Here is a 13,083-nt window from a genome sequence, read left to right as displayed (position 1 = left end):
TCAGGTCATCTGGGACAGGTCTGCTTGCTGTCCCCAGAGTCGTAACTAAACAGGGGGAAGCAGCTTTCAGTTTCTATGCTCCTCGTATCTGGAATAAACTCCCAGAAAATTGCAGATCCGCTGTAACTCTCAGTTCTTTTAAATCAAGGCTGAAACCTTGCTTTTCTTTAAATGGTTGTTCATTTCTTTAATGTTTAATTTTATATACTGCACTGTAACTTTCATTCATGTGTTTTATCTGTTTTAATTTTTTAACTGTTTATTCTTGTGTTTTATCTGTTTTTGTGTAAAGCACTTTGAATTCCCCTGTTGCTGAAATGTGCTATACAAATAAAGCTGCCTTGCCTTATACTGACTCACTAAACTGAACCTGGTTGTGCAAGTCACTTGAGTCAGTATTGCTAGGAATAAAAATAAATGAATTTTTGTTTTTTTTTAATCGACTGTCTGCTCGACCTAATTGCATTTTAACATACTACATTTATACACCAAACCTACAGTAGGCCTAACTAGGCTAAGTGCAGAACATTGTATGTTATTTCAGAAGTAAAAGAATGACTTTTGTTGTTGATTTGCTTTACTCTGAGCTCGAGGAGAGACTTCACTTGCTCCACTCATGACAACGTAGCTGGCTGGTTCGTGGGATTGACTGACTTGCGCGAGCATCGACAACTCACGAGTCATCGAGGGCTTGTGAGTTCTGGAGTGACTCCCATGGTCTGCGAGCTTCCGGCTCTGAGTCTGCGGGTTGGACTGTCTCTCTGCTCATTCAGTTGCTTGAGTTGACTTGTGGAGTTGTTGTTGCCTACGAAATTGTAAGTTATAAAGCTGTTTGCAGCTAAGATGGCTAGGAATAGTAGAATCATAGTAGGACTCAACTGAGCAGACTCCCCAGACCAATGCTCAATCTCAAATCTATTGAGCTTGGCTTGGTCTGGTTATAGCCAGACTATAGTTGACATGTATAGTCAAAATGTAAACAAGCTATTAAAGGGTATACCATTTTGAACAGGTTTCAAACGCTACAGAAATCTTTTTTTTCAGCACATTAAGTTTACACCCTGTGATTTCATATTCCTTACCGAGCCTGTTGTTGGCGGAGACTGAGAAGAATCCTAATGAGAAATACACAGTGCTCTCCCACTCACTGTGTATAATAATGCATGCTCAGCAGGATCTGTGTCTGACTAATACGCCCATGAATGGAAAAGCTACAGTCTGCGTTCACTCCAAAAGTAGAGTTCAGTGACTGTGGGCTCATTTAAGACTGCCATGAGATATACTAACACTCAAAGTTTACCTCACTCAACCCAACATTTGCATGACTAGATACTATAATAAGTAAAAATGTATTCCTCATTTTGTATTTAAACTGACCCTTAAAATGTCAACAATAGAGGGAGTTCAACCATCCAAACCATAACTTGTAATACATTGCAGATGTTAGGTCTGACACCCTGTCTGTGAGTGTATCCCTGTCCTATAGTCTTACCACTCAATGCAAGTGTAAACACAAAGTGGGACACACTGCTGCTGTCTGATGTCAGTAGAGGCCAAAGGGCTTTTGGTTTAATTATGCAGAAGCATTTTAGCCTCGGGGTGAAGATCACAGTCACATTGTTGAGTAGCTGTAAAGAGGTTGTAGTGTGTGTGTATGGTGATTGTGGTGGTGGGGGGGTTGCTGAGTTCTGCATTCACACACAATCAGGACTCTGAAGGATGTGACTGTGAGGAAGAAGACTGCTCTTTCAAATAACACAAATGTGAGGGTGTATATAACAAGAAGACCCTTCCTCTAAGAGATGCATGAGACTGATCACACTGCTTACCACCACACACACACAAACACACACACTTTGTTAAAATCCACTTGAACAGTCAATAAAAAGCAATTACTTCTCTACGAACTTTAATATTAGCCGATTAAATTGAATATTGGGAGACTGAAAGATGCTTAGACCGTTATTTAAATTGATCCCATGACAGCACAGATGACTCTTTGCAATGAACAAAATGGTTAGAGTGGTCTTTGGGCAGTTTACCTAGTAGTTGCTATAAATCATCACTGCTCCTCCCTTTACAAATGGAAACATTGTGACGGAAACTGACTGACCCATATTCAAAATGACAGAGTTATTTCTAAATGTGCGTTAAAGCAGCATATTGTTGCCTTCAGCTTCCATATATAACTGTTAGAACACTGAAAAGTAATAGTATCCAAAACGCAGCGCGGTTTGACTGTTGTGAGCATTTGGCGAAAACTATGGCACAGTAAGAGTTTGTTTCAGAAGTTATCCCTCTCGTAGTTTCTTACCACTTCAGCAATAAGCAGCATTCCTTTCCTAGAGGAGGCGAACTCTTTGCTCGGAAGAACAGAGAGAAGGACATTCTGGTGTGGCCGATTTGAGTTGGGAGCCTCGATGTCCCCCATGGCTGGAAAAAAATGAAAGTTATCAACTTTTCTCAAACTACAGAAAGCAGAAACTACCACGTAACGTAACGGATTCAAGGCAAAACAAAAAGATATGTGGAGGCGTGAGGCTTCTCGGAGGTGGAAACGGAAACAATGACAGCGCGGAAACGCAGCGCGAGCTTCCCAAAAAGAGCAACATCTGCTTTCTCCAGATGTGAAATGCGATGCCCCTGCATACAACACAATCCTGAGCCACTCGGTGAAAAGAGTAATCCAACTCATGACGTCACAAGGAAAAGAAAACAAATCTTTATTATTATTTGTTGTGTACATTAGATTTCTGTCGAATTAAAATATCGAAAAACTACTTTCAAAAAGAAGTTGCAGCACCAATTTGAATACAGTTGGAATGTTAGATATGCTGGGACACTAACAACACTGGGACTCTGAATCATTGTAGAGTAAAGCCTTACAATAACTTTAAAGTAAATTAATCAGTGGTATGGATTTGAACCTGTTAATGCTCACAAAGTATATTGTACTAGTTTCATGTAGTCATTGGTTGTCTTGATCCTGGGTTTCACTTCTTCGATTGTTGAATGTGATGTTTTTGAAAAGCATGTAGCTGTCCACACACAGCAGCCCAGCTGACAATAAACCAACTATCTGCAAATAAAGAGCAGGTTTCGAAATAAATGCATCACTATGCATGTCAACACATCCAGGGTCAGATAAGAGATCAGTTAATTGAGGACTATGCATGTTTGCAATTGGGGAAAAGTAGATTTTTGGGTTAGTGGTGAAGGTTAGGGTTAGGCAGGTTGTGGTTGTGGTCAGGAAATAGATGTAAGATATTGTGTGTGTGTGTGTGTGTGTGTGGTGTGGTGCTGTGTGTGTGTTGTGTGTGTGTGTGTGTGTGTGTGTGTGTGTGTGTGTGTGTGTGTGTGTGTATGGAGTGGAAGTAAGTGAGAGAGAGAGAGAGAGAGAGAGAGAGAGAGAGAGAGAGAGGCTACATCTTCACACTTCATATTGTTGGGTTACACCACAGTATACGGTTAAAATAAAATCCACATATAAACATGGGCCCACATAACTGAGATTGCCATTATAGATTAAAGAAAAATAAATATGTCTCACCCCTCCAACCAGTGTGCCTGTGACAGTGTATGTAGTCAATGCCACCAGGCTTAAGACAATAAAATAGACCGCTGCAAACGCTGAATTAAAAACATCCTGAAGAGAAAAAAAGAACAAAGAACTTAAGAACTTTAAAAATAGCACATGTATAGTTTTGGCTAAAACTTGCATGTGTTGTAAAGCATCACCCACAATGAGAGGCCAAAAGAAGAAAGTCAGCCTCTTGTTGACTTTGAACACATACAGCACCAACAGGAGGGAAGTGATCAGAAACTCCAACACAGTGGCTGCAATGTACTTTGGTGTGGATGCTACAGCAAAACACACAAATGCCACAAACAGAGTCACCTAAAGCAGAGACAGAGACACAACAGACAGATGGTTAATGCAATAATAGAAAATTTTAATTCTAAAACTTTGTGCATTTAAACTTGGGCAGAAACCAGCGCATCAATTCTTCTGATTCACTCACTGCCTCCTTCATACAACATGTTTCACATCCCAGTTTATGTAGAAAAAGAGGAACTGAGTCTCCGCTAATGTTTCCACATCGCATTAACTTTGTGACTGTTGCCTCGTCTAAAGGGTAAAAGCGTTTGTAATGTGTACAGGACACATCTAAGCTCTATAGGTACTTCGGTTGCTGAAAAATGTTCCGACTTTTGGTGATGTGCAGATTGTCTCACCATCTCTGCTACTTTCAGGATCCCCCTCTTGGATTTGATAAAAGCCTTGTCCGCCTCCATGGTTGTTGTTCTATTATGGTCCTCTGACATGATGGTATGAGTTCATTTACGAAAGACAGCTCACTCTTTCGGTTTCCTGAAACAAGCGATTTCCTTTCAGCTGTAGTGTTTAGGAAATGACTGTTAGTAAGAATATGTGCATAATTTTCACACCAGTGCTACTCGGCACTACTACTGAAGAAGCTACACAAGACTTACACTGTGCAATGTGTTCTCTGTCAGGACAAATCTTTTTTATTAAAACCCACATTTGCAGTATGCATATAACAAGGATACAGTATTAATCCAATAATCCATCATGATATCATTTATTACCTTAGATTAAAAAATAAATACATTTCTCTATCTACTCCACATTAAGGAGTCCTGACTTAAACCAGTGGCTCTTAATGCAGCGTTCAGAACAGGTAGAACTTTAAAATGGCTCATTAAAATCACAGCTATAAAAAGCTAATTGCATAATCAATGTAGTTGTTATATCAACATTATTCCCTTGGTTTACATGGCATTCTCTTTAACATTGTACATCAACTATTTTACAAAGAATTCAGAAACATATCCTTTTAAATAATAGGGTTGTCTGTTGTTCTGTAGAAAGGCACATCTTCAGGTTTTGCTTCCTCATCGTCTCAGTGTGGCCAGTCACATTTCCAGGGCTCGGACTTGGGCACTTTAAGACACTTTCCTAACTTCTCACATCCTGCAGGGGCCCAATTCTGTAACAGAGAGCGACCATAACAGTATGCACAAGAATATAATGTTATCAGAGATATTAGTTAATTTCCATGAAGATGTATTACTGATTTGCGTCCTGTCCTGTGACATGAGAGTATTTGGCTACGAGGTGGCCACCGTTGACTGCGCTGTGTCCTTTATGATTCTTTTCCAAGCTTAGCACTAACATGTATCCTGTGCCATTAAATAATTATTGTCCCACTATGTTTAAGATTTAGCACAAGAAAAGGTTAACTTACTGGAACAATAATGTAGGGCTACATTAGTTATGCATGTTATGCATTGCTAGTTGCATCATATTTAGCAGAATTTATTCATAACACACACTGGACAATTGTTTCCAGTATGAACTTTAGTCAGATAATATCTCAAAAGACCAAATATTAAACTTGTCAACGTTCAGTTTCAGTTCAATATGAAGATAATGCTTATGATACCAGATTTATGACACAGGATGAGACATTACATCATAGGACAGCGCCCAAAATTATTTATTCAAACCCTACTCACAAGTGGGTTTATTTTCTTTTACCACAAGGGGGCAGTGCTATGCCACAAATGAATCCAGAGCAGTGGAGCTCACACTCTGTGGCGCTTTAGGGTGACAAAGCAACTGTTCAGTTTAGCTTATATTATTTAGCTTCTTTAAATAATCCTAAAGGAGATGTTTTCTTTTCACAAAAGTATTACACAGACATATTTAAGGAGAAAGGGTCCGGATTAAGGTCATAACCTATGCTTCCATCAAACATGATCCACATTCTGGAGCAGGTTAGATGAAAAAATATGGAAATTAAAGCTTAATCTGTTCAAGTGAAACATTAATTGTCAACAGACTCAGACAGACTGTAAACAGAGAACTTTTAATGATTCTCAGTTTTTTTCATAAAGGCTTTATCAACTTTTTTTTTACTGTATGTATTTATCTGATGTACAAGTGTGAGGAGAGGACAGATAACAGATAAGGCTGTGAGGGCTGCTGGCCCAACAGAAACATACAGTATCTGATTTGCAGACTGAACTGGCTTTGGATTTATTGGGAGCAGAGTTACCTGCTACACATACAACAAAGTCTATTTACTAAATAATTATTCAGTTTTGCAATTTTACCAATAAAGTGCATCCTGATATTTATGTTATGTAAAACTCACCATCACCGCCAAGTCACACATGTTGAGCTGGGGAACACCTGGCACCAGGGTCTTCTTATGCTGCTCCACAACTGGAGAGATACTGCTCAACACATCATGGTACTCCTTAGTCAAAACACTGCAAACACACAATACAGATGGTCAGTAAAGCTGCAACTAACATTTAGTTTCATTATCTGTTATCCGTCTATTATCTATTATTATTTAGACTAATCAAAAGGAAATGTCAAAAAATAATGAAAAACATGTCCATCACAATTTCCCAAAGCCTAAGATGACGGCAAAACCCAAAGATTTACAATGATACATGACAAAGACTGGAAGCAAATCCTCATACATTTAAGAACCAACAACCAACGGATGTTTGGCATTTTTTTGCAAGAAAAATTATGGAGACAATTAATCGAAAGTAGTCGATTATTTTTCTGTCGATTGACAAACTGACTAATACTGAGATCAGAATTTAAAAAAATTGAAACATTGGCACAACAACAAAGACACTGAATGAGTTTGAATCGATCTACTGGTCACATGCATGTAAATATACACACGCACACGCTTCCTCATACTGCGGTTGTACAACGCAAAAACACAATCTATTTTTAGTCTTAATCTGTTTTGTCCTTTTGTTTCAGTCTTTTTACTATACATTACAAAGCCTAACGCACAACCACACAAACAAACACACAATTACACCCACCCACACACACACACACACAAACACACACACACACACACACACACACGTGAACATAATACTTAAATGTGTGCCTTTTTGTATTTGAGTGAATGCACTGCGCACATGTATCCATTCCATGCTTAACTCATTATATCAGAGACGGGGCAAGCTTTAGCTTTTAACGACAAAACACACACACGCACACACACACACACACGCTGTCCACTCGGGTACCCTTTGGGAAAGCGCACTCAGCAGGGTGAACTATGTAACCCTTATCCCATCCCCTGTCTCTCAATTACTGCTGTTGGACACCAGTGAGCCCAAGCACCTCTGTGCATTATTATATTCAGTGTGTAAAACAGAGGGGCCCCGAAGGCTTTCAAAGGAACGCTGCTCTCAATAGGACCTGTAGGGTTAATGGGCTGTGTGTGCACACGTGTGTGTGTGTGTGCTGTGGGAGTGGGCGTCTGGTGGCGTGACACACAGATAGACAAATATCAGCAGTGCAATTACACCCCTGATACACTCGCCGGCAGCACCTGTGCCAGCCTTCTATCCTCCCTCCCCTGCAAACCCAGCCCTCTGATTGGCCCCTGGGGAACATGTGCATGTGTGTGAGGTGAAGTGTCAATTAGAGTAATAACCCCAGGCCCTGTCCAGCTCACACCTACCCTCCCTTTTGGATCTCCCACAGGGCAGCAAGGCTTCCTCCATCAGCCAGCACCTGCTCCTTTCCTTGATACTCTCAGTCTTTACTTTGCCCTACAATTACTCAACTGGTATTACAATTAGTCTCTCTCCTGGTGTGCCACATTCGTCATAAGCTAACTATCTATGCATTGTGACCCCGGCTGATACGGAAAAACTGGTTAAAAATCAGACACTTAGATTAAACTGCCTCAGCTATCTAAGATCGCAAATTCTGCATCCGCCCGATCTGGATCAGCGAGAGGGATATTTCATCCTCGTATCTGTGCCCGCTACTGATTGCTGCGATTCATTTTGTGTTAAGTGATTAAGCAACTTAATAGAAATAAATGTAAGGGAGATTTATCAGGCTGCTATAAGTATTCAATTCCTCCATAGAAGTCTGCAAGCAAAGCATGCCATGCACAAAGAAGCTTGCATAAGACTTTAACTTTTCTATTGTTTTGTCTATGTACTGAAAATCTCACACTGCAGACCTCTAAATCAAAAACTAATAATATCATTTGTTTATGCCCCCCTTTGCAAACAAATAATGAAAAAAAACCAAAGTCAGCACAGCTCATTATCATGATTATAACCCTTAGCTTACTGAAGTAGAGGCAAAATCTGGAATAATAAGCAGGCTGTATGCAAATGGAGCCTTTTGATTTATAATGTATGGCACCCAAGGGGGATAGGGGCATTGCTCAGGTGTGTCACCACTCTGATTACTGATTCATAACACACACACACACACACACACACACACACACACACACACACACACACACACACAGCAGAAGGTGGGAGAATTGAGGAGACAATCAAATGCATCTGCCCTTCCTACCCCTCCCCTCCACCACCTTCTCCACCCCGGTGGAAATTGAGCACTTTAGTAAGGACTATTGATTGGGGACACAAGAGCTTTGTGGCAGGCAGCAGATGAGGCCAAACTGTGCAGGACTGCCTGCAGTGTTAAGGCTGGGACTACACTCTGGATGACCGGGGCTCCGGGGACATGAGCTGAGGTAGGTGGTGTGAAAGTAGGATGTGTTAACCTCCAGGCCTTTGGTCACAGAGGAGGGCGAAGTGGAAGGCAGCAGAAGGCTGTGAATGAATCCAAAGGGGATCCAAACTCGCCGAGTTGGGTAGATGCCGACCTGGTTGGGTTTGTGCTTCATCCTGAACAAATGGACCACAAACTCCAATCAAATGTGGCTAGGCCTCTGTTTGTTATCAGTTAAACAAAATTAAAACTACTAGAAACTAAAAAATACCGTATTTTTGTTCCCACATGCTTTCCTAGATTGCATAATAATATTCTTATAGTCTGTACTGTTTTTATTGGTGACTGTTCTGGACTTGAGATTGTGTGTGTGTGTGGGGTGTGTGTGGTGTGTGTGTGTGTGTGTGTGTGTGTGTGTGTGTGTGTGTGTGGTGTGTGTGTTGTGTGTGTGTGTGTGTGTGTGTGTGTGTGTGTGTGTGTGTGTGTGTGTGTGTGTGCTTTGCTACATCACATCCTGCGACAGTAGTGAAGGTATCTGTGCAGACAGGCCCTACATCATCTTAAGTGGCTCTTTAGGTGCAGACAGAGATTAATGATGGCCAGGCAGCCAGTCCAGCTGGGGGACCGAGGAGTACACGGACAAAATGCACACATACACATGTGTACACACAGACACACACACACACACTTAACTAGGATGGAGGAGAACAGTCCCAGTGGATGTGGATGCAGAGGGACAGCAGCTGAGTGGTGAAAAGTGAACTGAGGTGCACAGCAGTAGGTGGAAAGAGAGAGAAGTAACAAGAGAAAACAACTGGAGAGGAAGGGGAATGAATGTTGCCGATTAGAGTGGATTTCTATCCACCTCTTCACTGTTCTTGCACTGTCCAGAAGAACAGTGCAAGAACAGGTCAAGCAGCTGGGTGTCACAAGTGGCGTGACCTCATAGAGAAATTGAACGGGAGAGGTGAAAAATGAGTGTGTGTTTTTGGTGTGTGTTTGCACATCTAGCACTCAGCACAACACATGGCTGCATATTGATTGGTTTAGCTTTTTTTTTATAGGAAGGCTAAAAGGTGGGCAATTGAAAAACAACATTAATGTTTTATCATCCAATCTCACTTCAGAACTGAAAGGAGTTTGAGCAGGAGGCAAATAAGAGGTTTTATGGCAGGAGGGAGCCAAAGCCAACACTGAGCACAAAAAGGAATATTCTCTCATAAAAGTGGTTTTATCTTAATGCATTAGTCATGACGTCAGCTTGCGTTCTTTATTTTAAAAAAGATTACATAAATATTCTGCATTGACAGTATGCAGTATAAGGCAACACTCAGCTATCTTTGCACCCTTATTTAGTAATAGTCTTAGTTCAGCCTTGGCCGTATGTGTCCTCTGGCGTCACCCTATTCTCTCAGCAATTCTTAACTCTTCTCTGAGTGAAGGCAAAGACACAAAAAACTCTATTAAACAGCACTCATTCTCAATTTAGACCTGAACAATTTATCTTGCAATTTTAACCTGCAGGGGTGCACCAGAGGGTTTGAGGGCCTGATAGTGATCTTTAAGGAGCTGTTTGCAATCACAAAGTGTGTGTAATCAGGCGCGCTCTGGCTGAGTGGATCAATCCATCTTTTTCATGCCACTGAATCAGCATTGATCTCATACACATTCTGCGCTACCAACAGGCAAACTGCTTTCCTGTTCTCACACCTCTCCAGTTCATTTTCTAACATCTCTTCACTTTTTCCTGGTTGACTCCCTGTCTAATTTATTTTGGCGGATGCGCCACTGAGCAACTCTCAAAGGAATGAACGGGGCTCCACCATTAACATTGCATCCAGATTAGAGCTGGGGGATATGGGAAAAAATCTTTTATCCCAATATTGTTGACCAAATACCTCAATATCTATATTGCCGCGATATTGTAGGGTTGACAATTGGTGCTTGTAAAAAAATATTTACACAGTGAGATTTTGGATAAACAATGATCATAAATGTGTATATAATAACTAAGTGGGTAAAGGCAAATACCAGAAAAGCTAGAACAGTCTGGTAACTTCAAACAAAATCTGTGGTCTAATCAGGTCTAATAATACATCAATAGAACTAACCTGATGGGGAACTTTTCCCCAGGATCCCGCCCCAGGTGAAAAATGATTGGCTGCAGTGTGTGCTCTTTTTGGTTGTGAGTAGTCACACCTTGGACCTCTTGACCTGGACAGAAGTTGATGCCCTGTAAGAGAAATCACACAAAAAAACACAAAGCTTTTTTTGTTTTTCACTAGAACAGATACATATTGATGTAAATGTATTTCCTCATTTGAAGAAAATGTCAAGATTGGCTTGTACTTGTTATATTACTAATTAAAAGGAGGCTGAAAAGTACAATCCTAATCCAGTGGACAGTTAGGAGTATTCATTAATTTGATAGCCTATATCCACAATGTTCCACTTCCGGGATTGCTTCGATGGGAACGAAAAATCCGCCAGATGTCATTATTTTCGACGTTTTGCGTTCCCTCGCAATATTTTGCGTTCCCTCCTAACACTTTTCTTCCTCCATTGCTTCAGAGCCATGTGTCTATTTCCACTCAGCTGCCCAGTGCAATGAATCAGCTCGTTGCATTTTACTTTGAGCTGGGAATTATGCTGACATGGACCTACTGCTCAATGGGTACATTCATATCCCATATTGGGTATAATTAATAGCCTGTTTCTTAAATATTTAAAAAAGAGAATGCCCAATGTCAGAGGTTTTCATGGTGTGGCGATGAACAAACCCTGAATTATCAGAGAATCTGCTGCTCCCTAGTAGCGTTACAAAGAACGTTAGTTCAGGGACAAAAGCGTGAAAATACAGCCTTCACTGTGGTTACAGTCAACTATGGCTACAACCCTTCCAGTCACCAATATGTTCATTTTTTACTTGTAATAGTCTATATTCCTGTACTGTGTGGGATAAATCCGTTTAATCACATCAGATTTACATCAACAATTACATCATGGTCTGATGTCTGCATATGGGCTGTAAAGGACGTGTGAAGTAGTGACCAGATGTGACTTGATGTGATTTGACTTAGTTTACAGCAAATGACACATAAGAAAGTGAAAGTTAAATTAAGGTCAAATAAATGTATTGTCTTCTGAGCTCTCAGGGTTTTGTCTGATTAAACGCTATGCCCAATATGGTATTACATTCTTAAAATAACAGCCTGCAGTCTAATTAAGCTTATTGTCCAGGTTGGTAAAAATTGTGTCTACAGTTTAGTAGCATGGCATCTACTGTAACACATTTGGGATCTAATATCATTGTATTTGATTTTAAATTAGATAAAACAGTGTTATAATAATTTACAAGGCTAAGGATATTTGGTTTTAAATTTATAGTGTCATTTTGGGTCTATTGCGGCATATTATGCGGTGTCTAATTTAGGTGGTGTTTAAATATGTTACCTGTTTGTTTACTGTCTCATTAATAACATTAGTTATTTGTCTAATTTGATACAACCATAGAAACAAAAAAACAAGAGAAAAACATGAACGAAGCCTCTATAAAGCTCCGAGGGGAGCTGCATATTTTCTGATAATTTGATCACTTTATCTTTTCATTTGTTTAGGAAATAGGTATTGATTATAGAACATATAAATGTGCCCTAAGCAGTATAGCAGCACTCCCAGCTCAAAGTAAAATTCAACGAGCTGATTCATATTGTAGCGTTGTGCTGGGCAGTTGAGTGGAAATTTGACGGCTCATTAGAAGAAAACTGCCGTGAACTAAGTCAAATCACATCAGGTCACATCTGGTCGCTACTTCACATGTTCCTTACAGCCCATACACAGACACCAGACCGGGATGTAAATGTTGATGTAAATCTGATTTGATTAAATGGATTAGTCCCACACAATGCAGGAATATAGACTATTATAGGTAAAAAAAAAATCATATAAGCAACTGGAAGGGTTGTAGCCATAGTTGACTGTAACCGCAGTGAAGGCTGTATTTTCACGTTTTTGTCCCTGAACAAATGTTCTCTATTTGTAACGCTACTAGGGAGCAGCAGATTCTCTAATAATTCAGGGTTTGTTCATCGCCACATCATACAAACCTCTGACATTCTCTTTTTTATACATTTAAGAAATAGGCTATTGATTTTACCCTATATGAAATTTGAATGTGTCTATTGAGCAGTAGGTCTATATCAGAATAAGTCCCAGCTCAAAGTAAAAAAAAGCAACGAGCTCATTGCGCTGGGCAGCTGAGTGGAAATAGACACATGGTTCAAACGGAATGGAAGAAGAAAAGTTAAGCGAGGTAACGCAAAACCTATTGCAAAGGAACACAAAACATATTGCGAAAGTAGTCCCCTCAAAAAATCTTGCCGTGACCCTTCTGGGACGCCATACTTTTTGGCCGGATGTCTGTTTCCCACCGCTTTCTTTGTGTTGGAATTTTAAACTCCAGTGGATTTATGAGGACTATGTTTAACTGCTCCTCAGATCTCTGCAGGGTCAATCCAGACAGCTAG

General features: G+C 40.3%; 3 protein-coding genes across 4 annotated transcripts in view; all 3 read right to left on the bottom strand.

Annotated features, from left to right (window-relative positions):
* Window positions 1–2,654, bottom strand: part of LOC116697878 (CKLF-like MARVEL transmembrane domain containing 3) — a 9,351-nt gene extending 6,697 nt beyond the window's left edge. Inside the window, exon 1 of the mRNA XM_032529474.1 lies at window positions 2,315–2,654. Coding sequence (XP_032385365.1) covers window positions 2,315–2,431 — 117 coding nt within the window. The 5' untranslated portion in view covers window positions 2,432–2,654. The remainder of the gene's footprint in view (window positions 1–2,314) is intronic.
* A 45-nt stretch (window positions 2,655–2,699) lies between these two features.
* cklf (chemokine like factor) lies at window positions 2,700–4,441 on the bottom strand. The gene is made up of 4 exons (XM_032531058.1): window positions 4,237–4,441; window positions 3,743–3,898; window positions 3,551–3,646; window positions 2,700–3,079 (listed from the first exon to the last, which is right to left on the bottom strand). Exons 1-4 carry the CDS (start codon window positions 4,324–4,326, stop codon window positions 2,969–2,971), a joined length of 453 nt encoding a protein of 150 aa, XP_032386949.1. The 5' UTR covers window positions 4,327–4,441; the 3' UTR covers window positions 2,700–2,968.
* A 252-nt stretch (window positions 4,442–4,693) lies between these two features.
* galns (galactosamine (N-acetyl)-6-sulfatase) overlaps window positions 4,694–13,083 on the bottom strand; it is a 23,176-nt gene continuing 14,786 nt past the window's right edge. The window contains exons 12-15 of one of the 2 annotated variants that reach the window (XM_032527609.1): window positions 10,669–10,790; window positions 9,251–9,319; window positions 6,183–6,300; window positions 4,694–5,012 (exon numbers count right to left, since the gene is read on the bottom strand). In XM_032527609.1, the coding sequence (XP_032383500.1) occupies window positions 4,926–5,012; window positions 6,183–6,300; window positions 9,251–9,319; window positions 10,669–10,790 (396 nt within the window). In that variant the 3' untranslated portion in view covers window positions 4,694–4,925. The remainder of the gene's footprint in view (window positions 5,013–6,182; window positions 6,301–9,250; window positions 9,320–10,668; window positions 10,791–13,083) is intronic. The other variant, XM_032527683.1, reaches the window with a different exon arrangement.

The sequence above is a fragment of the Etheostoma spectabile genome, chromosome 1 (assembly GCF_008692095.1).
Source record: "Etheostoma spectabile isolate EspeVRDwgs_2016 chromosome 1, UIUC_Espe_1.0, whole genome shotgun sequence".
Classification (NCBI taxonomy): domain Eukaryota; kingdom Metazoa; phylum Chordata; class Actinopteri; order Perciformes; family Percidae; genus Etheostoma; species Etheostoma spectabile.
The sequence above is the reverse complement of the archived record's forward strand: the minus strand, read 5'-3'. Positions and strand labels throughout refer to the sequence as shown.